The 25,807-nt window shown below is 43.4% G+C and overlaps 1 protein-coding gene across 1 annotated transcript in view; it reads right to left on the reverse strand.

Moving 5' to 3' along the window:
* The window catches only part of TRPC5 (transient receptor potential cation channel subfamily C member 5), a 202,977-nt gene that overhangs the window by 144,183 nt on the left and 32,987 nt on the right, over nucleotides 1-25,807 (reverse strand). Inside the window, exon 3 of the mRNA XM_020284961.2 lies at nucleotides 848-1,369. Within this exon, the coding sequence (XP_020140550.1) occupies nucleotides 848-1,369 (522 nt within the window). The remainder of the gene's footprint in view (nucleotides 1-847; nucleotides 1,370-25,807) is intronic.

Consider the following 25,807-nt stretch of genomic DNA (forward strand, 5'->3'; position numbering starts at 1 on the left):
CATAGACAAAGGAAAAAAAAAAAAAAACTCCTGGGTCAGGCGTAATGGCTCACCCTGTAATCCTAGCACTCTGGGAGGCTGAGGTGGGAGGATTGCTTGAGTTCAGGAGTTTGAAACCAACCTGAGCAAGAGAGAGACCCCGTCTCTACTAAAAATAGAAAGAAATTAGCTGGACAACTAAAAATATATATAGAAAAAATTAGCTGGGCATGGTGGCACACACCTGTAGTTCCAGCTACTTGGGAGGCTGAGGCAGGATTGCTTGAGCCCAGGAGTTTGAGGTTGCTGTGAACTAGGCTGACACCACAGCACTCTAGCCCAGGCAACAGAGAGAGACTCTGTCTCAAAAAAAACAAAAACAAAAACAAAAACAAAAAAAACCCAAAAAAACCCTCCTGCTTTGCTTTCATTGAAGGGTTTCCAGGACTGTGTGTCGGCTCCCGAGCTCTGTTTTAAGTATGTGTTTCCTTTGCTTGTATTTTGTATTATGAGCGTGTTGGCACTGTCCCCTTTATTTTTTCCCTTTTTGGGACATACGAAGCAAGTAATTCTTTTCTGTATCTTCCTTTTATTTTTGGTAAACTTTTTTTGTTTTGTTTAAAAATGGCTTTATAAAAGGGCTTTTATAACCCCCCACCAAAAAAAAAAATCAGATGTCTACTTATCTCACCCTAAAGAAAATATGCAGAGGCTGTCTGCCTTGGATGAATAGGCTTTACTGTTATGGGGCCTGTCTAACCATTTGTTTGTTAGAAAGCTAAGTGGCAGAAAAATGTTGTGTCTTGCTCTGCTGCTCTGGACTCTGAGGCCTTAAGCTTCCTTGAAAGTAGAGATGAGCTCAGCTTACCTCTTTCTGGTGGTATTTGATTGCTACCTTCAGCTTGGCCAGGTCATGGTACTTCTGAGGGTCAAGCTCTTCGCTGTGGTCATCTCGATGGTTGAGGATGATCTCCAGTTCCCGGGAGCTCCGAGCTTGGTCCAGCAGGTCTTTGGCAAAGAGCTTGCACTGCTGGGACAGCTCCTCATACTCAGCCTTGAACTCATTCTCCACCTTACTGAGCTCCTTGAGCTCCCAGCCCAGGCGGAAGGCGGTTAGGATGGGGTCCTCGCTTGATAAGGCAATGAGCGAAGGGCTTGCCAGAGCTTTATAGATGTTCAATCGAGAGCGGGAGTGGCGCAGGCTGTCTACCTCTGAACTAGACACACACTCCATGCAGTTGCAGCGGATCTGGTGGGGCCGTGGGATAGTGACCCGTTTTTGGACAAGCAATTTGATGATTTCATAGTTGTTGGTGTGAGCAGCCAGCATGATGGGAGTGATGTCTGGTGTGAACTCAGAGAACTGGGTGTCCATCATCAGAGTTGGAACCTAGGCACAAGAATTGAGAAGCATAGAAGGTCAGGATTAAAGTTGAGTGAGAGAAGGAGCATAGGGCCTCTCAAATGTTAGTAATTCAGGCAAGGCTAGGCAATATGTCTCTAGAGCTTGGCTCTTAAATTATGCAATGTCAATGTACCCAATTCTGTCTGAGACATAATGAGGGATATGGAAGAAGTAAAGGGCATTTTTTCCTGACCTTCTGGAGCTTGGTTGGGTAGATCAAATTTACATAAAATTGGTAACAGTACATAGTAGTATTTGCTCAGTTTCAAAGGAGTGGTAGAGACTTCGGGAGTATTTGTTTGAAAGGCTAAAGACATCCAGCAATCTTATAGACCATGTCACTAAATCAAGGCCTGAAGGCTGAAGAGAAAATTCCCTCAAATGGTTATATTGACTTTGTATGTATACGAGACTTCAGAGGACCAAAGACCAAGGCCAGACAGGGTTTGTCCAACTTCCTGTAGGACCCAGGAAAGTAGAGAGAATTTGTTATTGTCAGGAAGAAGTACTCTGTAAAATGAGGACTTCTAGGCTTGGAGAAGGGTTAATAATAGTAAAAGGACTTTTGTTAACTGCTATGTCTATAATGTTTTGTGTAAATAGCAGCTATAGGCAAAAGGTGTGGGGTTCCTTGGATGTTTGGGTGAGTGTATAGAACCTGATCAATGAGGAAACATATCTTTCAACTTGAATATGTGTGTTTGGGGACCCAGTCTGTTTTCAGTCCAATAGGGAAACTGAGGCAGCTCACTAGACTCACAGAAGAGTTTGTGGTAGGATCTAGAGCTAGAGAATGGGAAGGACTGGGTTGGTAAGAGGAAGCTTTATGGAGGGGTGGAGCTGAGTATTCAAAGTGTGAATAGAATTTTAGAAGATTGGGAAATATTGATGTTCTTAAACTTTAGTGGGGGAAAAAACCCCAATACCAAATATTCATTTTAACTGGGGAGAACAGAACATGGACAATTGAGATTCTCATACAAGTGACAAATAGTATTTTAATCAATAGTTCCTTTTTGCTCCCAAAAGTTCTTTAAAAAAAAAATAAAACAACAACCCACGGTTACTGGCGAACTGACAAAAGGATGAATGACTGTTTTTCAACATCTTTGCCTCCCTCCCACCTGACACGAGGGATTCCCAAACAGAGAAGAGGCCAGAAAACGTAGTCAGGGAGTGGGGAAAAGGTGGAGGAGGAGGAGTTTGCAAGAAACCTGTTTCCTTCACGGAGTGGTTGCATCAGCCTCTAAACAGTTGAAAGTTGGCTGCACATTGGTCATCAATTGCTGGCATGGAGCAACGAGTAAACATTGTTAAACATTTAGAGGGAGCAGCTACAAAAGAGACAGCAGGAAGTGAGCAACTGGCTCATAAAGTAAATTGGACACAGGAAAGTATAATCTCAGGAATTAACATAAGCCTACAGGCTAAGGAAGAAGTAGGTCTGAGTGGGCCTGGAAATGAACATAAACATGATCAGCATAAAGCCTAGTTTTGGGGAGAGATGGTAAGTGAGCAATTTGTCACAGTCTGCCAAGGAAGAGGAGAGCTCAGATCTGGGAAATCTGCCCTTTCTCTGGGCAGGGGCATTCCTCAATCTCTGTCAGGATCTAAAAGTGTTGGGGGACGGAAAGAGGGGGTAACCTGCAGCACAGGACCCCCCAGGTTAGACTGCAGGCATGGGACTGCTTCCTACTATGCTGTTCCTCCTGTTTCTCTCCCCCTCCCTTGCTCTTTCTACTTTTCGTAATCTTTTCCTTTCTTTTCTTCCATGTCAATGCCGCCAGTCCTGTCCGAGACACACAGGAGTACCCATAAATGTTGCTTAGCTCCGCTTATTTCATGGCGCCAGAAGGTTGCTATCTATGCCTAGAATATATGAAGTGATTTCAGGAGCTGATTCCATTGTTCAACCAGGACATTTCTGATTCTCCATTTGGCTTTCTGGGTATGTGACACCAGAGAAGAAATCTTTTAAAAAGGAAAACTGTCTACAGTGACCAAGCATGCCCTCCCACCCAGACTGTCCCTCATGGGTTGCCACACCCACCTCATTCATTGCTCTCTGTGTGTACATCCATGTGGAGTCCCCTGTGTGGAATGGTCTTGCCCCATTTCTCTGCCAGTCAAGGGCCATTGCCAGCTCTGGTTGCTTCTTCTTCTTCTTCTTCTTCTTTTTTTTTTTTTTTTTTGAGACAGAGTCTCACTTTGTTGCCCTGGCTAGAGTGAGTGCCGTGGCATCAGCCTAGCTCACAGCAAACCTCCAACTCCTGGGCTCAAGCGATCCTCCTGCTTCAGCCTCCCAAGTAGCTGGGACTATAGGCATGCACCACCATGCCCGGCTAATTTTTGTATATATATTTTTAGTTGGTCAATTAATTTCTTTCTATTTTTAGTAGAGACAGGGTCTAGCTCAGGCTGGTTTCGAACTCCCGATCTTGAGCAATCCGCCCGCCTTGGCCTCCCAGAGTGCTAGGATTACAGGCGTGAGCCACCACGCCCGGCCAGCTCTGGCTTCTTGAATAGCTTCTCCTTCTAACTTTGAGCCCATCCCTTGCTTCCCCCCCCCCCCAAATATTGTGGGCTCAAGGTTACATCCAAGACAATCCCTTTTTTGGTGCTGCCCTACATTGTTCTCAAATTATTTAACACCTGTATTTCTTGCCACCTCAACGAGGTTTTGAACTCTTTGAAGGCAGACCTGTCCTAGCTTGCTTTTGTTTCCTCTATAGCATCTAGCATAGTGCCAGACACACAGCAAATACTCAGCATAAAGGAACTAACTTTCCTATTTTCAAGTTAAGAAACTGTTTACAAACCTGACCCCTACAATTTGGGTCCATTTCAGCTCATTTCTTTGGACTTTTCCTGCCCAAGTCCAGCTGAGAAGGTAGACATCCCAAGATTCTAAAAAGGGGTAGCAGACTGGCTCTATAGGGAATTACTGTGAGGTCTGAAAAACTTAGAACAGATTCCACCTGTTACTTTCACAATTCTATTGCTTAAAAAATGGAGACTCTGATCCATAGATCACAGGTTTCTATTCCTTCTTCTACCCTCTCTGCTTCTTCCTCTCCACATCAACCTGCTGCTTCTTCCCTTCCCAGGCTATACAGAAAGCATGGACAATCACCAGGACAGCCATGGTAAAGAAAGTTCTATAATGAGAGTCAGAGGTTTCTGATATAATAATCTAGACTGTATGATATGGTCTACAATAGTGACCAAATAGGTAACAGAAATGAAGACCAGGTGTGAGTGTATATGCACCATTTGGATGAGTAAATGGTAGGAAGTGATGAACTGTAGAGCCCCTCTCAAAGGGGGCAGCTGCTGCTCAGCTCCTGAAAATTGTTATAAGCACAAATGAAGGCCCACTGTTGTGATTTTTCAAGAGAAGTCAGAAATATGGGTTTTGGGCTAGAATCTCTTAAAGATTTAAATGTTGGTTCAAAAATCTTAAAGACCATGTGCAGGCCAAACAAAATACGTACGTGAGGCAAATTTGGCTTGAGCAAGCCTGTTTATAACTTTGGGGCTAGCACGTAAGTCCTAAGACTAAGGAGGGATGGGAGAGGCAGCTGGGAGTTTAGGCAGGGGCCAAATGATCAAAGGGATGTCATGGTAAGGAACTTACATGTTATCTGTTGGCCACGGGGAGCCACTGAAGTTTTAATCAGGAGAGTGGCATAGTTGATTAGTTTGGCCATAGTGTGAGAAATGGGCAATGGCAAATGTTTAACAACCAGCTCTTAACTGAGGGTTGGGGGGCATATCCTGATTTGTAATGTTTGCTGATTTCTGTGGTGTAAATACTCCCACTGTGGCCAATTTCAAGTTACCAATATTACATCATGAAACATGGAGTTGGGAAGAGAAGCAGACAACCAAGTCTCACCAGCTGGTGTCAGCCAGCTCCAGCAAGCCATCAGATGAGTTGCAGAATGATAAGACTAGTTAAAAGGTAACATTAGCTCAGGTGAAGACATGGCAAGGATCTTTTTTTTTCCTTATATATATTTATTTAGACCTCCCATTGGAATCTTTTTTTTTTTTCTTTGAGACAGAGTCTCGCTTTGTTGCCCAGGCTAGAGTGAGTGCTGTGGCATCAGCCTAGCTCACAGCAACCTCAAACTCCTGGGCTCAAGCGATCCTGCTGCCTCAGCCTCCCAAGTAGCTGGGACTACAGGCATGCGCCACCATGCCTGGCTCATTTTTTCTATATATAGTAGTTGGCCAATTAATTTCTTTCTATTTATAGTACAGAAGGGGTCTCGCTCTTGCTCAGGCTGGTTTTGAACTCCTGACCTCAAGCAATCCGAGTGCCACGGCCTCCCAGAGTGCTAGGATTACAGGCGTGAGCCTGTATTCTACAGGCGCCCGGCCTGGATTCTTTTTTAAAACAATTTCAGAAGATTACGGGGGTACACATGTTTTGGTTAGATGGATTGCTTTTGTACTGCTTGAGTCAAAGTTATAAGTGTGCCCATTACCCAAATAGTGTACATTGTACCCATTAGGTATGATTTTACCCATCCCCTCCTCCCTCCCACCTGCATGATCTCCATTGAGTTTTACTTCCATCTGTGTACATGAGTGCTGATTGGTTAGTTCCAAATTTCATAGTGAGTACACGTGGTGTTTGTTTTTCCATTCTTGCAATACTTCACATAGGAGGATGGTTTCCAGTTCCATCCAGATTGTTGCTAAAGGTATTAATTTATTTTTTATGGCTGAGCAGTACTCCATGGTGTACATATACCACATTTTATCAATCCACTCATGAATTGATGGGTATTTGGATTGATTCCACATCTTTGCAATTGTGGATTGTGCTGCAATAAACATTCTAGTGGAAGTGTCTTTTTTGATGAAATGACTTTTTTTCCTTTGGGTAAATACCCAGTAGTGGGATTGCTGGATCAAATGGTAGGTCTACTTTTAGTTCTTTGAGGAATCTCCATACTGTCTTAAACTACACAGTGTTTCTAGAGATAGACTGGAAAGGACAGATTTAAGTCATTCATTGGGCCGGGCACAGTGGCTGACACCTATAATCCCAGCACTTTGGGAGGCCAAGGCAGGAGGATCGCTTGAGTCCAGGAGTTTTTGAGATTACAGTGAGCTATGATCCCACCACTGCACTCTAGCCCGGGTGACAGAGGAAGACACTGTTTCTAAAAAAAAAAAAAAAAAAAAAAATGACATTCATTGGATGTGTCAATTAAGGAGGGAGAAGAAATCCATGATGTCAGGTTTCTAGATTGCAATGCCTGGTTGAATTGAGATAGTGCATACAGGAGGAGGAGGAGGAGGTTTAGGATTTTAAGGAGTTCTGTTTTGTACATGTTGAGTTTGAGTCCCTAATTGGAACAGCAGCAGAGCAGAAAATTGTATAACTCCAGCCTCAATCTTGAAGGAGAAGTCAGGCTGAAAATATAGATGTGTCTACAGCCAATAGTAGTGGTTGAAACCAAGAGTGGATAAGATCAGCCTCTGTCTGCCCTGGATCCCTCACAGCTGGGCTTGCTGATCTACCCCAAGGATTCTGTCCTGCCCCAGTTTCTAGAGCAACTGAGGTTTGAGGCAGGAAGGACTCAAGTGGCCTCGGACTCCTCCATCCCAAATTCCAACTGCTGGGACTTTGCACTGGGGCGCTCTCCTTGTTCTGCTAGTTTGTGAATCGTAGCTTCTTTCCCACTTGTGCCCTAGTTGATAAAATGGGACCTCTGCCTGGATCCCTAGACTGTTTCCGGCCCACTAGCCCAGGTCTCTTTTAAAAAACGTGGCTGTAAAGGGAAGGAGATGAGGCTGCAGCTTGAGAACCTTGATTAGATGGGGAGGAGGAGCCAGGGGGGAGGGGAGAGGTTGCAGACAAGGGAAGGAAGGGGCTTGTGGGTGGATGGGCGTGCCTGAGAGGACAAGGAGGGGGTGAGATCAAGTGCAGAGGTGGAGGGGTGAAGGTTGATTTTGGTCTGGAAGAAGGATGCCTTATCCTCAGAGATTGGAGAAAAATGGGAGTTGAGTGGAGCTGGTACTAAGTTTGCTGTTGGAGAGAACTGGAAGTCAAAGTACTTCCCATTTTAAAATGCTGTTTCCTTGTTGAAGTAGGAGGTGAGATCAGATGCTATGAGTGAGGGAGGCAGAAGTTGGCAGGGTGTGTGGGAGAGTTAAATGTACGGAAGATTTGTTAAGGGGGAAGAAAGAGGAAGCTGACCAAGGGAAAGTAAAAGGATGACCTAGCAGTGCTGAAGCCTCAGGTAAATTAGAAGCTATACATTTGTAATGGCATTGATAGACAGAAATATGTGGCCTCCTCTCCTCCCCTCCCCTCCCTCTTTTCTCCCCTCCCCTCCCCTCCCCTCCCCTCCCCTCCCCTCCCCTCCCCTCCCCTCCCCTCCCCTCCCCTCCCCTCCCCTCCCCTCCCCTCCCCTCCCCTCCCCTCCCCTCCCCTCCCCTCCTCTCCTCTCCTCTCCTCTCCTCTCCTCTCCTCTCCTCTCCTCTCCTCTCCTCTCCTCTCTTCTCTTCTCTTCTCTTTTCTTTGTCTCTGGCAGCCTTTACAGTCCAGAAGCAGGGATGGAGAATTTGGGTTTTGGGATTGATCCAGGGTTGAGGTTTTGCCAGGGGTGATAGGAAGTTGAGGATGAAATAGTTCAGGTGATTAAGCATAAGGCCCAGATCAGGTAAGTGAGGGATAAAAGCCTGGGAGAAAATGGAGGCATCGAGGGACATGATGGAGGTGTCTGTTGGCCAGGGGAGCTACTGAAGGATTTTAATCCGGAGAGTGGCATAGCTGATTAGTTTGGCCACAGTGTAGATTGCTTGGCAGATAGAGTGGGCAAACTGAGAGGATGGGTGACTGTGGCCAGAGAGTGGGGTACTGGTGGACGTGACACCCACGGTGGAGCAGTGCTGAGTAACGGCCAGCTCTGGGTTGGCCGTGGGCACACTGGGCTGAAGTGGAGTGCATGTGGAGGTCAGGAGAGGTGGAGAGGTCAGGGAGCTGACAGGCCAGGATGTTGGTTGGGTTGTCCACATGGGTGCTGAAGTCATCCAGGGTGATTACAGATTGTGGGCTGAAGATGACAACTGTGATCCAGGGGCCAAGATAGTCAGCACTTTGAATAGTGGCTAAATCAGTAGATGTTCAGGAGATGGGGAAAGCAGGGGCTGTGCCTACATTATTCTGCCGAGGTCTTCCATAATGCAATTTAGGCACACCTCTTTTGGCTTTGTTACTTACTAGCCTTTTGGGGCGTCAATTCCCTTGCCTATAAAATGGGAAAATAATAGCAACTGGGGAAAATTATGAGGATTAAATGAGACTGTATGTGTATTATTTACACAGGGTATTTAGAACATACTAAGTTCTGAACAAATGTGGTCTTTATTATTATAACAACAAATGTGTTATAAAAATATCTCAATCAGGCCCAGGCGCGGTGGCTCACGCCTGTAATCCTAGCACTCTGGGAGACCGAGGCCGGAGGATCGCTGAGGTCAGGAGTTCGAAACCAGCCTGAGCAAGAGTGAGACCCTGTCTCTACTAAAAATAGAAAGAAATTAATTGGCCAACTAAAAATATATAGAAAAAATTAGCTGGGCATGGTGGCGCATGCCTGTAGTCCCAGCTACTCGGGAGGCTGAGGCAGAAGGATCGCTTAAGCCCAGGAGTTTGAGGTTGCTGTGAGTTAGGCTGACACCACGGCACTCTAGCCTGGGCAACAGAGTGAGACTCTGTCCCAAAAAAAAAATAAAATGTCAATCAAAAGCACACTCCCCAGCACAGTAATGGTTTGGGGTTCACCATGTCCTGGGCAAAATTATGACATATGGGAAGACTTAAGAGCAACCCCCATTACCTTTTGTGTACTTTTAAATGTTCTACCTAACTTAATGCAAATTAACCTGGAGCTGGCACGCAGGTCCCCTTCATGGATTTAACCAGCACTGTCTTCTGTGGGTTGTTCTACATTTTAGAGTATTTCTGTATAGATTAGGTTCACTACATTTTATCAGTTTCTCAATCAGGTCCCTGGACCTTTGGATCCCTCTAGGTGGCTGGTCAGCTAATCTCTGGAAATCTAATCTCATACCAACTTGTTAATATTGATAACCATATCTGGAGCTGTTCCTTGCAGGGTATATTTACATTTTAACTGGTGGCACCTAGAATACCTTGACTAAAAGGTAAGTATTTCAAGGAGGAGTAGGCTAGTAGGGACATAGGTTTGGTGAACTCCTTTCCTGGGCCTTACATTCCACTGCACGGCTTGCTTCCTTCTCTACTTTCAGGTAGAGTGGACTTTGCTACTAGTGGTTGTGCTGTACATGAGCATCCTCCTAGTAACTGTCAAGAAAAATTGTGAAAAAGTTTGGATTGTGCAAAAAAGAAAACTGGAGGTCCTACCTAATATATTTTCCAGATTATCAGTGCCTTTGATTGTCTTTGAGTTACTTTACAACTCTGTAAATTGTAATGCAAAGATTTCTTGTCTGGTGGAGTGTAATTGATTATTGCCTTGTGGATATTGTCCACTTTGTATCCATTTGTAAATTTATTTCAGCATTCGTGATGGCCTATATCAGGGGAGAGCAAACATTTTCTGTAAAAAGTCAGGCAGTATTTTAGGCTTTGTGGACCTTATACCTCTGTCATTACAGCACAAGAACAGCCATAGGCATAAAGGAATGGGCATGATTGTGCTTCAACAATAATAATAAATTTTATTTACAAAACAGATGACAGGCTGGATTTGGCCTGTAGGCCATAGTCTCCAGATCTCTGGCCTACAGGTTCCGTTGTTAATTAACGAGTTAAATAAAATCTTTGACATGTGTTCACTTTAAGTTTGTACAAGGATTATGATTTAACTATGTAAAAAAATCCCTTAGTAGCCATTTGTGTTCATATTGAGATCAGGTGGAAAATTCAGTTTTATTCTTTCTTATCAAATTTTGCCTTCTTTTTGAATTCCAAAATCATACTGCATGATCTTAGCCTTCCTATTAAAAATAATGTTTTCTAAAAAGAAAAAAAAAAGGTAGGGGGAGGAGGAAAGAAGAGGGAAGGAAATCAACAGGCCAAGAAATGAGATTGGGTTCATATTATTTACAACTGTACTTCTAAAGAATCCTGGTGCATCAACTGACTTGATTGAATTTTCAAATTTGCAATTATGTGGGCTAAGGACATGGTGACTGAAGAAGTTACATTGCCTGCCTCTCCCTGGGGCTTTTCATTCAGGCTTTAATGAGTTTGCTCTTGGATCTGCCCTAGGACTCCTTGTTGAAAAGCTAGGATCCTAGAATAGGATTCTAGATTAATGAGCATGGGACAGAATCACTCAGCTCAGAGCTCATCACATAAAACACTTGCAGTGTAGTGAACAGAGTGAGCTGAAGTCAGCTTCTTCTTATTTTCAGCAAAATTCCATTGCCAGAGGACAGCCCAGAGGAGGAATAGATGTTCCTCTCTCCCCACTCTCAGGACTGGCTAAAGCTTTTACAACATTATTGTTCACAAGGGGCCAAAATGATACATTCATTTCCATTAACTCCATCACTGGGCACAATCTGCTAATTGGAATTTTTCTGAACCCTATTATTACCAGACGTAGGCAGGCGCCCTTGGTGGAGTTTATCACAGGCTTCTGAAATTAAACCCCCCATTTGTAATTAATGGGCAGACCCTTATCATGAGCTACCTTATTCCTGCCCACAATGCTGTTTGTTCACAGACCCCACCTCTGATTGGCACTTCCTCACACAGCTGGTCTGATAGCATCATGCTAGAAATGAATCTCTCTCTTGTACTTGGATTTAGTGAAATTGCACTCCTTCTTCCACCTGCTGGGTCCCCTCCTCCCCACCCTAACATGCCAGATAAAATCAACATGCAACCTTTTTCAGCAGCCCAAGGAACTGGTAGAAATGTAATTTCATTTTCTGTATTAATCAGAAATGAACAATACCAGCATCTAATCATGCCACATCACCAGCTTCCCACTCTGCCTACCTATCAGGTTTGTTAGGTAATAGTGGTGGTACAGGGGCTACTCTGGAGCAGCCACTGGCATCAGATGGGAAAGCATCTGTTTCCTAGATTTTGGTAAAAACATAACCATCAGAATTAGGATTTGCTGGATCATCTCAGCTGATTTCAGAGCCAAAGTGTATATAATTCAGTTTGGAACACTAAAATGGACAAAACTTATTTGGAGACAATGTCATAGAACCCACTTGGTGTTTTTAAACTGTCAATACTGATATGTAAAAATTAATAATATATCTAACAATGGCCAGAATTAGCCTGAGGAACAGGGATAAAAATAATAGTAATGGCTACCTGTTATTGAGCACTTTCCAGATGCCTAGCACTATGCTAGAGTAGCTCATTTAGTCCTCACTATGGCTCTATGCTATAGGCATAATAACTTATCCCCATTTTTCACCTGAGAAAACCCAGCCATAGAGAAGCTAAGTGCTTTGTCCAAGATCACAAGCTAGGGAGTAGAAGAGTCAGAGCTGGAACCCAGGGAGTTTGGTCCCAAAGCCTATATTGTTAACCACTATACTACTCCACTCCCAGCCAGCAAAAGACCAACAACTTGATTTATTTCATCAATAAACAACACAGTCTTAAAATCACAACACTGAATATACAGACATAACTTAAGTACACATTACAGGTTTTGTTGGATGTTAATTAACCTTATCAACTAATGGTCTACTTTAAACCCAGATAAATATTATATGGCTTGTTCAAGGTTTGGCAGCCTGTAAAACTATTCTTGATTTTTCATCAGATGGGGTTGCTCTTAATTTTTCACAAGATAAGAGCTAAATCTACGAGAAGAAAATACACGCCTAACTCCATAGGTTATGAGAGTTTATAATTTCAGGGTTCCAGTTGGAGGAAACCTAGAAAGGCGTTTTTCTCAAACCTATATTGTCACAAAGGGTTAAACAAACTATTCCATATATTTTTCTTTGCAAAATATGGATTATAATGAGTGATGGAAACCACTGACTCCAAAAGTGAGGTGCACCCTGGGATGGATATTAGAAACAAAAGAAAAGGTAGGCCAGGTGTGGTGGCTCACGCCTGTAATCCTAGCACTCTGGGCGGCCAAGGCAGGCGGATTGCTCGAGGTCAGGATTTTGAAACCAGCCTGAGCAAGAGTGAGACCCTGTCTCTACTATAAATAGAAAGAAATTAATTGGCCAACTTATATATATAGAAAAAATTAGCCGGGCATGGTGGCGCATGCCTGTAGTCCCAGCTACTCGGGAGGCTGAGGCAGGAGGATTACTTGAGCCCAGGAGTTTGAGGTTGCTGTGAGCTAGGCTGACGCCACGGCACTCACTCTAGCCTGGGCGACAAAGCGAGACTCTGTCTCAAAAAAAAAAAAAAAAAAAAAAAAAAAAGAAAAGGTAAAAGATGTCAAAGTAGGAAGAAGATACACTGTGAGTGTGAGTGACCTTTGGAGAGCCAGCCCCTGTGAAGGCATTTTGTATGCAGTTAAGATAGGACATCTTCCAGGAAATTGTAAAATGATGCCATGAGTTAGAAAATAAATCAATTGGAAGATGTGGTTTATTATATTTTTTACACATCATTGAATATTTTTTGGATCTTAGTATTTTTAAACGTTTGAGATATAATTCTCATATCACACAGTCACGTTTTTGTTCATTTTTAAATTTATTTTGAGATAGTCTCACTCTGTTGCCCAGGCTAGAGTGGGTGCCGTGGCGTCAGCCTAGCTCACAGCAACCTCAAACTCCTGGGCTCAAGCGATCCTCCTGCCTCAGCCTCCCGAGTAGCTGGGACTACAGGCATGTGCCACCATGCCCAGCTAATTTTTTCTATATATTTTTAGTTGTCTGGTTAATTTCTTTTTGTTTGTAGTAGAGACAGGGTCTCGCTCTTGCTCAGGCTGGTTTCAAACTCCTGACCTTGAGCAATCCTCCCGTCTCGGCCTCCCAGAGTGCTAGGATTACAGGCGTGAGCCACCGCGCCCGGCCCACACAGTCACCCTTTTAAAGTGTACCATAGGCATTAGGCAAATCCATAAAGAAGTGGGTTATTACTGAGATGGGAAAAATGTTAGAAGTGAAATTCTGATCAACATGTTTCTGGCACTGCACAGAGGGATGCAACCCTAATCTGCCAGTGCGAGTGTGCAGTTAGCTTTGCAGGTGACCCTACATTGGAGCTTGATTCAAATAGCTTTTCAGGAAAGCCATAGTTCTTGGTTCATTTTTTTATAGGTCACTGTATGAGTTTTAAATGAAATTTCTCTTGTAGTTGGCTTTACTGGGAAGTGCATATGAATAAGCTGATTTAGAGTTTTCCATGCCATTGCTCTTCACATGACTAGTGTGAGTTTGGGTATCATGATGAAGGTTTCTGTACGGACAGGGCTGAGAACCCAGATGCAGACACAGGACCCTGGGAGGGCCAGGGCAAACAGATTGCCATCAAGTATATGATAGGACTCAACACAAATAAGTATTTATGATTTTGCAATTTTTCTAGCGGGGACTGATATTCATAGGAACACATTTGCCAGCAAGATGAAATCAGAATGAACAAAAAGAGGGTCTTTCATGCAAAAAGGGGAGTGGAGAACCTCTGTTTTGTTTTAAGCAGTTCATAGTTATACAAGTGAAAAATGGTCAGTTATCACCAGTCAGTCTCAGTCTAGGCCTAGAAGAGCTTGGGTGATAAAAATTAGCACAGTTTGTTCTCAGAGTATAAAAGGAAAGTTACAAAGGGGCTAGTTCTCACCATTACTCTCAAAAGTGATGTGGGATAAGCCTGAATAAAGAAAAAGGCCTAAAGTAGCCTTGTGGTAGGGAAGAGGCTTTTTTTTTTTTTAAAGGGGAAAAGGAAACCACACCAGAAATCTAGAAGCAGAATTCACGTTATATAATGTTCAAGAGCATTCCCTTTGCCCACTATGATTTTCATCTCATTCTCCACATATATGCCAAATGATGTTTTCTTTTAACATTGTTTGTTCATATGTATGCATCTGACTGAAGGGTTATATGATATGATTGGAGGACAAGGCTTGATAGAGGAGATTTTGTCATATTCATCAAGCAGTTATTGAGTCCCACATTCCTGCTTTTCTAATTTATCCACACCCTACACAAGCCAGGCAGCTGGCACTAGTCTCCAACAGTAGAATGCTACTGCTCACCTGTTGGCAGCTACTTTAAATGTAGCACAGTTCCTGAGGGCAGGGGGAGTTACTTCCTCATCATGCAGCTACCCTTGATCTTTTCAGCAAAGGAAACATTATAGAGTCATCCACTATATTCCAAATCTCCCGATAGTGGTAAAACATCTGCAGGGTTAAATTTTGGCACACCAAATACCTGCTGATTGCTGTCAAATAGAGGTAATTGGTGTGCAGTTAGACAAAGTACAATGAAAAGTATGGGAAGATTATGTAAGATAGTTTAGAGTTTCTTTAAGCTCAGAGTTAGTGAAGAAAAATGCTTTTTTTTTTAAACTAAATCATCCAGTTTAGGTTTTTGGAATGAACATAGTAGCTTTTTATTTATTTATTTATTTATTTATTTATTTATTTATTTATTTTTTGTTTTTGAGACAGAGTCTCACTCTCTTGCCCAGGCTAGACTGCCATGGCGTCAGCCTAGCTCACAGCAACCTCAAACTCCTGGGCTCAAGTAATCCTCCTGCCTCAGCCTACCAAATAGCTGGGACTACAGGCATGTGCCACAATGCCCAGCTAATTTTTTCTATATTTAGTTGGTTAGCTAATTTCTTTCTATTTATAGTAGAGACGGGGTCTCACTCTTGCTCAGGCTTGTCTTGAACTCCTGACCTTGAGCGATCCGATCCTCTCACTTCAGCCTCCCAGAGTGCTAGGATTACAGGCATGAGCCACCGCGCCCCATCCCCAGTAGTGTTTCAACTTTTCCCATGAAGACAACACAGGAGAAGATGTACCTAAATTGTAGCATGGAGAAGTTCAGGAGACCTAAAAATATATGATCTGGCCCAATGACTGGCTCAGCCTCATGGGTCTTTCAACCCAGATTTCTCTGTCTGAGGCACAGAAGAGAATGTTGGGTGAGAGCAGGCATTCCTTCCATGCTATCAGTTTCCAAGAAGCGTGGCAGTAATATCTCTGGCTCCTTTAAGTAGTCCCTTATGGTTGTAGATGCAAATATATCCAAATCCATCCCTATCTGAGAAGGTCTTTACCCTTTCACAGTGTATTACCTTTTGGAGGTAACGAGAACAATTTATTTTATTATACACTGTGGAAACCATGGTCTATTACTCATCCTAAACACTCTGGTAGGTTTCAAAGGCTCCCTCTTCTTTCTAATAGCCTAGCAATGGGTGAACTAGACCCAGTTTTCTCTCTCCATAGCTAGTATCATTTTAGAGATTTCTGTTATTTATCTGCATTTTTCCAGATTGAAGAATTGTTGGTTTTTAAAACCTGTTCCTAATATGGAGAGGGAACAATTTCTTTTTAGGTAATTTGAAGGGAATAAACTGAAGGTAGTATCAACACCAAACAGAATTTCTAGGGACGTTAGAGACCTCTTGCATTTGGAGGCTTTTGAGAGCAGAATGATGCTCCCCTGTCTGAGATTGTTAAAGTACCCCTTTAGGGCAGAGTTTCTCAACCTCAGCGTGGCTGATATTTGGGTCGGATAATAATTTGTTGTGGAGAGGTTTCCACATGGTAGGATGCTTAGCAGCAGCATCCTTGGTCTCTACCCACTAGATGCTGGTATCAGTTTCCCTCCCCACCCCCAGAATTGACAACCAAAAAAAATCTTTGGACATTGTCAAATGTCCCCTGAGAGCAAAATCCTTCCCCAACCCCCTTTGGGAACCACTGCTGTGGGGTATGAGGCTTGCGTGGCAGTAACTGACTGGAGCAGGGGAGGCAGGACTAGCCAGAATTAGTCATTGAAGTCTTAGCCTCTTCTTTTCTTTTTTTTTTTTTTTTTGAGACAGAGTCTTGCTCTGTTGCCCTGGCTAGAGTGCCGTGGCATCAGCCTAGTTCACAGCAACCTCAAACTCCTGGGCTCTGGTGATCCTCCTGCCTCAATCTCCCGAGTAGCTGGGACTACAGGCATGCGCCACCATGCGTGGCTAATTTTTTCTATATATCTTTAGTTGGCCAATTAATTTATTTCTATTTTTTAGTAGAGACGTCGTCTCGCTCTTGCTCAGGCTGGTTTCGAATTCCTGGCCTTGAGTGATCCTCCCGCCTTGGGAGTGCTAGGATTACAGGTGTGAGCCACCACGCCCGGCCAGTCTTGGCCTCTTCTATCCCAAACCACCTGAGGATTGTAACACACTCCCATCAGTACACTGGCTCACCAGGACAATGATTCTCAATGTCTATGAGGAGAGAAAGAATGCCCCTCCATTCCCCAGGAGACTTTGTTGGAATTTTATTTTGGATGGGGGTGTAGAATTTGCGGAACTCTAGGGGATATCATTGCATTATGATACCCCCTAGCCATGTTTGATATTAAAATTAAAATGAAATAGTATTTTTAAAATTCAGTTCCTCAGTCACACTGTTTACATTTCAACTACTCAATAGCCATATGGCAACTGCCTTATTGGGCAGCATAGATGGAAAACATTTCCATTATAGCAGGAAGTTCTATTGGACAGTGCTGCTTTAGAGATTGATTGTCATTGGACAAGTAAGGCCTGCTGAAGCAATCTAGACACATCTTTCCAATGGGCAATAGGTAACATTTACCAAATATTATTATTATTATTATTTTTTAAGACAGTCTCGCTCTGTTGCGCGGGATAAAGTGCCGTGGTGTCAGCCTGGCTCACAGCAACCTCAAACTCCTGGGCTCAAGCGATCCTCCTGCCTCAGCCTCCCGAGTAGCCGGGAGTACAGGCATGCGCCACCATGCCTGGCTAACTTTTTCTATATATTTTTAGTTGGCCGATTAATTTCTTTTTATTTTTTTAGTAGAGACGGAGTCTCGGTCTTGCTCAGGCTGGTTTCCAACTCCTGACCTCAAGCAATCCTTCCGCCTCGGCCTCCCAGAGTGGTAGGATTACAGGTGTGAGCCACCGCCCCCGGCCTTTACCCAATATTTAAAAACATGCCAAGAACTTTGCTAAGCACGTGACATGTATTATCTCTTTTATGAGATAGGAACTGCCATTGTTTTTATTTCATAGATAAGGAAACTGAGGCTCAGAAAGGTGAAGTAACTCATCTAAGTTACACAGTTACTAAATGGAAGGGCCAGGACTTTAATCCAAGTAGGTTGGATCCAAAGCTTGGATTGTTAACAAAAATCACATATGGACTCATGATGGTTAGGTGGAATGATGGGTGCTTGGCATCAGAAGCTGCTCAGTCATGCTGGTAGTGGATAAAAGAGGTTTCTCAGTATGTGGGTAGAATACTGTATGAAAAGAATGTGGAGGTAGGAAAGGTGTAGGAGGAAAGTGATTACTGTTGTGAGGTCTGGCAACATGAATGGGAATACTGGGCAGGATATAAAACAGAGACTCAGTTACTGGAAGTAGTCCAGGGTTTCTCAACCTTGGCACTCTTGACTTTTTGGCCCAGATGATTTTTTACTGTAGGGAGCCATCCTGTTCATTGTAGGATGTTTAGCAGCATTCCTGGCCTCTATCCCCTTGAGACCAGCAGCATCCCCCCCAACAAGTGTGATAGCTAAAAATATCTCTAGGCCGGGCATGGTGGCTCACGGCTATAATCCTAGCACTCTGGGAGGCCGAGGCGGGCAGATCGCTTGAGGTCAGGAGTTCAAGACCAGCCTGAGCAAGAGCGAGACCCCGTCTCCACTGAAAAATAGAAAGAAATTAATTGGCCAACTAAAAATATATAGAAAAAATTAGCCGGGTATGGTGGCGCATGCCTGTAGTCCCAGCTACTTGGGAGGCTGAGGCAGAAGGATCGCTTGAGCCCAGGAGTTTGAGGTTGCTGTGAGCTAGGCTGACGGCATGGCACTCTAGCCTGGGCAACAAAGTGAGATTCTGTCTCAAAAAAAAAAAAAAAAAAACAAACACACACACACACACACATATATACACACACACACACACACACACACACATATATATATATCTAGATTTTGTTAAATGTCCCCCCTGGCGGGGAGCCTAGGCACCTGCAGTTTGCAACCATTAAAGTATTGAAAAAAACAGAGGCTTGGGTCACATTGCCACAAGGTAAGGGCTCAGGCATGGCTACCAAAATACAAGATTCAGAAAGGACCAGCAGCTTGCCTGACTTGCTGCTGAACTGCTGAGCTACTGGCCTCCAGTTCTAAGAATCTCCATGACTAGGAACAGGATTAGTCTCAGATGATGGACTGGAAGAGTCATCTCATGGGAACGAATGGAAGTGTCACTTCATGGGAAGGAAGTGTCTTCATTTGGGGGTGTGAGGGACTGGGGGCATTGAAGGGCTACAGTGGCAGAGAACTGGGTAGGTCATTATGGAGATTGCCTCTCAAAGGCATGGTGCTGTTATCCTTAGCCACACTGAAAAGGAGGCAGCGGACGTGTATCTCATAGGCAACACCCCAGTTAGGGTCCTTTATTACCATTGGAATAAAAACTCTATGAGTTGCGGATGTTCTAAGCAAACATGAGGTAAACCTACAATGACTACCATTAATGTGAGAAACATTGTTATTGGTTGGTACTGCTGGAGGCACCCTGGGACAATTTTGTATTCAGAGTCTTTGTGCTTGAACTTCCCATTTGGGATTTCTGGGTGGCTTTTCTCAGAAACACCCATGCAACCAGGAGCCCCTCATACTGCAGCAGGAATTGATGAGGGTTGAGAAGCCTTTGAGAATAAACCTAAGCCCGAAAAATGCCAAAAAGCTTAAGTTCATCTAGCACAGACAACTCAGTGGGACACATTTCAAGAATATTTCTTCCTTCTTTGGCAGAAAAACAGGATTCAGAGGTCTCTGTTTAGTGACCATGACAGCATACATCATGATGAGCAGTTAGTACATGATGGCCAGGATTAAATAACTCGGTCACTAATAAAACAGAATCATTTAATAACTATGTAACTTTTGGTTGACAAGAAAAGTGACGCTTAAGTCATTTTGTGATTGAACCTATGCCTATTATGTTGACATCACTCAATTGCAAGCAAGTTCTTTCCAAAGACAACCTCTGACAAGCGAAGGTTTTCTAATATTCTTATAATGTACTGCCTTTACTCACATATTTTCCGTCTATCACATTTTGAGAGGAAAAACTCAAGAACAATGTATCTCTCTTGTAATTTCTCTCTCTATTACTTTTAATTTTGTTGCTTTGAACTGGCAGCTGCTTTGTCAATAGTGCCATTTCAAGCAGAATGCCTTTTGTTCTTGTCAGAACAGACTAAGTGTTAAAGGAAAGGAACAAGAGCTTGGTTGAGGATGGGGGGAGGGAGAGCTACTTTGGTCTTCTAACCCTGCTGCTACTTCTAACCTTGCCTGCCTTTCTTGCTGAATGCTCCCAGGCTAGGGGTGTGGGCTACTGCCACCCTAGAGAAAGGGTAAGCTAGGTGCTGATCATGAACAAAATTAGGAAAACATCAGCTATTTTGTCCTTATTTCCCTGAAGTCAAACATGCCCCAGATCTGAAACTTGGAAAGGCAAAGACATTTTAAATGTAACTTTGACCTTTCGATCACTTGCAAAACATGTCCCTCTATTTGAAAGACACATGAAGCCAGACACCCCATAGCTTCACAGCAATCTTTCACTCTGTGGCACCTTTTCAGGAACACAGGCCAGGGCTAACCCAGAGGTCTTACAAGGGACTGGGGTTTTAAATTAAATTTATTACTGCTTAGTTTTCTCCATAATAGTCAGTTAACAGGGGATAAGAATTTTCAAAGATGGATGAAAAATTGCAAGTGGGAAAGGAAACAGAACACCCAGCTCTTGGAGGGCTCCACAGCCGCACAGATTACTTGCCTTTTGTCAGAAAAGGGCAGCTAAGGCCGGGCCCGGTGGCTCATGCCTGTAATCCTAGCACTCTGTGAGGCAGAGATGGGAGGATTGCTCAAGGTCAGGAGTTCGAAACCAGCATGAGCAAGACCGAGACCCCGTCTCTACTGAAAAATAGAAAGAAATTAATTGGCCAACTAAAAATATATAGAAAAAAATTAGCTGGGCATGGTGGCACATGCCTGTAGTCCCAGCTACTCGGGAGGCTGAGGCAGAAAGATCGCTTGAGCCCAGGAGTTTGAGGTTGCTGTGAGCTAGGCTGACGCCACAGCACTCTAGCCCAGGTGACAGAGTGAGACTCTGTCTCAAAAAAAAAAAAGAAAAAAAAAAAAAAGGAAAAGCTAAGCTAAGCTAAGCTAAGGTGATCAGGTGTGCAAGGTGGAGCCTTAGCTCCCAGGAAACTCTTTCTCATCTGTGGTCTCATTCATAAACTTGAGACTCCCTAGTGGCCCCAGGCAAACATTTGAGCATTCTGGACAACTGACACTTGTATAGAATTGTTTGGGGACTTCTTTCATACCCTGCCAAGGTTCTGTTCCCTCAAATTAGCATTGGAGTGTTCAACTCTTTCAGAGGCTAGCGGTTAATACAGCTTAGGTCTATTGCAGTGACAGAAGAAATGGGCTAGATTGCCACTGTGTTTTATTTAATCCTGATGATTCTATGATGAAGTGGACTACAGCTAAAACAGATATCCCCAGAACGCCGGAAGATTTATGCTAGAAACATGTCAACGATATCTTTGCCTGTGGAGTTATTAGTGAAGTCCCCTGTGGCTTTTATATTTATTGGGGCTTTGTATTCTTGCCTCTCTACTAAACCAATTATGTGTCAGGCACAGCACCTATTTAATGTGGGTTTATCAAGTAGTTTTACAATAATTTCAAAACATTGCTTATCCCTTTGCTTTTCAATGGTTAGAGGGTAAGCTATAGAGAGGTTGAGTAATTTGTCTCTGGCTATCCAATTGCTGAGGAATAGAGTCAATATCAGAACTCCATTCCCAGACTTTGTCCATCATGCCATGCACCATACTTGATATACACATTGCAAAGTTACAGGGTTAGAAGAGACCTTGGAGATAACATAGTCCAGGCTCATAATAGATGTTTAACCCTTTTGGTAATGCTCCTGCCTCTGCCTCTGCTTGAACGTGTCCTGTAGTGATATGCCATTCCTTTTCTCCCCAGTGTTGAGATTATGGTTCTGAAATCTGGTGGCCACATTTCCTTCTTCCCCATCAAACGCTACTCAGCACCCACAGGCTGGAACTCTTTATTAAGAATGCTTTCCTGAGCAATGATGTGGCATGCAGTAAGCAGTGAGGGCATGCTCCTTGCCCTTTCTTGACTCTATCTTCAGGGCAGTGGCAGTGGTGGTTGCAATTTGGTAGCCAACATGCTGCTCTTTGTCTGTGCCCAGGACATATAAAGGTTAGGAGACAAGTAGTCCAGGTCAACACTCATGTAGCCTCAGTGGAGCCCATTGTCCTGGAAGAGCAAGTGGCACTCCTGGCAGGTATGCATGCCTATGAAGGATGAGGGGTGAGGCCCTGATCACTCTGGAAGTAGCCAGTCATTTGCTTAGAGGTCAAGTCCATGGTTCTCAGGCCTGTGCTGGGAAACTTTGAGGTCAGGCTCCTGAGATTGACAAAAAGGAAGAGGAGGAGGGGGAGGAAGAAAAGGGGGAGGAGATGACAGCCAGGCCAAGCAGCAGATGAAGTACAATTATCACTTTATCGATGTTGCCCACTTTTGGCAAGATATCCACAATGTATTGTTAAGGGGAAAGACCAAGGTGCAGAACATTTGTAAAAAAAAAAGTCTCTATGTGTTTGTGCTTAAATATTGATAGAAAATACTTAGAAGGACACACATAAATTGTAGTAATGACTTCTAGGGAGTTGATTTGGGGAGTAGGAAATGCGATGTTTTTCTTCATGTTTTTATATTGTTTTAATTCTTATGGTAAGTTAACATGTTTTACTTTTCTAATAAAAACTCCAAAATAAACAAATGAATGTTCAGAAGGGTGGTGGTGACTATGACCCCAATACTTGAATAATTTCACATTATTAAGTTATTAAATTAAGAAATAAGGGGGAAAGGGGGAGAAAATTGCTTGAGTAAATATAACACATTTTTATTTTGCTTGGGTAGACAAAGCCCTGATTGAAAGCCCTTCCCTGTACAGGCACACTAGGAGGTGAGGTAAGTACAGGCTGATTTGATGACAATGCAATGGATTCAAGAACTCTGTTGGTCATTTTTAACTGCAAAGTTCTCTACATAGTTCTGAGATGGATAAGGGAACTCATGGTGGCTGTAAACAGCAAATCACCACAGGCTGCCCTGGACGAGCAGAGGAGGATTTAGAAATTCTGCTTTCTTGGCTGGGTGAGGAGGCTCACGCCTGTAATCCTAGCACTCTGGGAGGCAGAGGCGCGTGGATTGCTCGAGGTCAGGAGTTCGAAACCAGCCTGAGCAAGAGCGAGACCCCGTCTCTACTATAAATAGAAAGAAATTAATTGGCCAACTAATATATGTAGAAAAAATTAGCCGGGCATGGTGGCGCATGCCTGTAGTTCCAGCTACTCGGGAGGCTGAGGCAGGAGGATCACTTGAGACCAGGAGTTTGGGGTTGCTGTGAGCGAGGCTGACACCGTGGCACTCACTCTAGCCTGGGCAACAAAGCGAAACTCTGTCTCAAAGAAAAAACAAAAAAGAAATTCTGCTCCCCAGCTTCATAGATATTTATTATGGGTCATTTCCTCCCCTCCCCATCCCATTTTCTGGGGAAAGAAAAGTAAAGGTGGTAGACTCAGAGGTAAATCTTTCTCTTCTTTTGGGACCAGCTTCCTCTTCCTTCTTTGATTTGACTCTCTCTAGAAGGTTCTTTCGGTACCTTTTTCTTTTCTTTTTTTTTTTTTTTTCTATTTTAGACAGAGTCTCACTCTGTTGCCCAGGCTAGAGTGAATGCCATGGCGTCAGCCTAGTTCACAGCAACCTCAAACTCCCGGGCTCAAGCGATCCTCCTGCCTCAGCCTCCCGAGTAGCTGGGAGTACAGGCATGCACCACCATGCCTGGCTAATTTTTTTTCTATATATTTTTAGTTTGCCAATTAATTTCTTTCTATTTTTAGTAGAGACGGGATCCCACTCTTGCTCAGGCTGGTCTCGAACTCATGACCTGGAGTGATCCTCCTGCCTCGGCCTCCCAGTGTGCTAGGATTACAAGCATGAACCACCATGTCAGGCCAGTACCTTTTTCTTATCTGGCTCACAGATCTCCTTTACTAACGCATAGGCCACAACAGTGCCCTGACAGAGAGGTCAAAAAGGAAGCTTTCCTGCATTCAGGGTCCTGCAAATTACCGGCTATTCCCTCCCCTCCACTGAGAACTTCAAGGGGCTGACTTAATTCTTAGAACAGAGAATAGCTGCTGGATTGGGGTCACTTAATCCTGCCAGACACAACAAAATGTTTGGGTTTATCAGAAGGTAGCTGAATCCAAGATGGCCCTCACAAAGATAGATTTCCTCCTGACTGTGGAGACTTCCTGCTGGTACAAGAAACTCCTTCTCTTATCCTGTCTTGCCTATTGGCCTCAATATTCCTCCAAGCCTAGGGCTAGATTTATTAGTGACAATTCAGCATGATTTGAAGGGCCACTAACCACCCCTCTTTCCTCAAACTATCAACCTTGTGCCGATATTTTGACGTTTATTCCATAGGAAGTAAGAAGCAACTACAGACCTCTGAGTGACATGATCAGACATCTTTGCTCCTACATGTACAGCACACTCCTCTTATCTCTCACGGCACTTCTATTTCACTAATTCTTTATATGTTTGCATCCTCACCTCAGTTAAGTTATTCAGAGGCACTTGGTAACCAACTGGGTATGGGTGACTGAAGGAGAGGATGAAGAGGAAAACAACTGAAGACAACTGCAGGGTTTCAAATCTAGGTAACTAGAAGGATAACAGGGCCATTCATTGCCTGAGAGAAGATTCACTGGATGAAGAGAAGGGTTAGGAGGGTGAAATGAGGCTAGAAAAGGGATTTAGTACCTAGACTCTGCTGCTAGACTGCCTAGGTTTGGATCCCAGTATGTTCATTTAGTAGGTGTACGAGCATGGGCAAGTTATTTAACCTCATTGTGCCTTGATGTCCCCATTTGTAAAAATGGATGATAATATTATTATCCTGCATCACAGGTTGGCTGTGAATATTGAATAAAATAATTCATGAAGAAGACTGGAACATAGTAATTGCTCAATTAGTGTTTACTATTATTATTACTAGACATAGTGAATTTTAAATATTTAAGGCATATCTAGGTATTTATATTGAGCTGAAAGTTGGAATATAAATCATGGAGCTCATGATAGATATTTGGCTACAAAGAGAGAAGTGAGAGAATCCTGGTCAGCACAAGTATCTAAGGGCGAAAAAGGTAAGGATTCTGAAAAAGAGACTAAGAGGCAGTAGTCACAAAGGGAGGATGATAACTAGGTAGGCATGATACAATGGAAGCCAGGAGAATTGTTGACCAGTGAATGTCAACCAATAAAAATGGGACACAGACAAAACAAAGAGACATCAAGAAACTTTTGGAGGTGATGGGTACGTTTATTACCTTGATTGTGGTACATGGTGCTCTGCTTTGTATATGGTTTGTTTGGCTCCACCAATTCTCATGTTAAATTTGATCCCCAGTGTTAGAGCTGGGGCCGATGCTGATGAGAGGTGTTTGGATCATGGGGACAGGTCCCTCATAAATGGCTCGGTGCCATTCTTGCAGGAGTTAGTGAATTCTCACTCTCAGTTCCCACAAGAACTAATTGTTTAAAAAAAGCCTGGCACTTCCTCCTCTCTCTCCTGCTCCTCTATCACCATGTGATCTGCTTCCTTCCACCTTCCACCATGAATGGAAGTAAACTGAAGCCCTCACCAGAAGCAAGTGTTGGCACCATGCTTCTTGTACAGCTTGTAGAACCAAGAGCCAAATAAACCTCTTTTCTTTATAAATTACCCTGCCTCAGGTATTCCTTTCAATACAAACTAAGACACATGGGTATATGCGTATGTCCAAACTCATCAAGCCATATACATTAAATGTGTATAGAATCAGAAATCTCTCTTCTGTTTATTTTATTTTATTTTATTTTATTATTTATTTATTTATTTATTGAGACAGTCTCACTTTGTTGCCCAGGCTAGAGTGAGTGCCGTGGCATTAGCCTAGCTCACAGCAACCTCAAACTCCTGGGCTCAAGCAATCCTCCTGCCTCAGCCTCCCGAGTAGCTGGGACTACAGGCACGCGCCATTATGCCTAGCTAATTTTTTCTATATATATTAGTTGGCCAATTAATTTCTT

The sequence above is a fragment of the Microcebus murinus genome, chromosome X (genome assembly GCF_040939455.1).
Source record: "Microcebus murinus isolate Inina chromosome X, M.murinus_Inina_mat1.0, whole genome shotgun sequence".
Lineage (NCBI taxonomy): Eukaryota > Metazoa > Chordata > Mammalia > Primates > Cheirogaleidae > Microcebus > Microcebus murinus.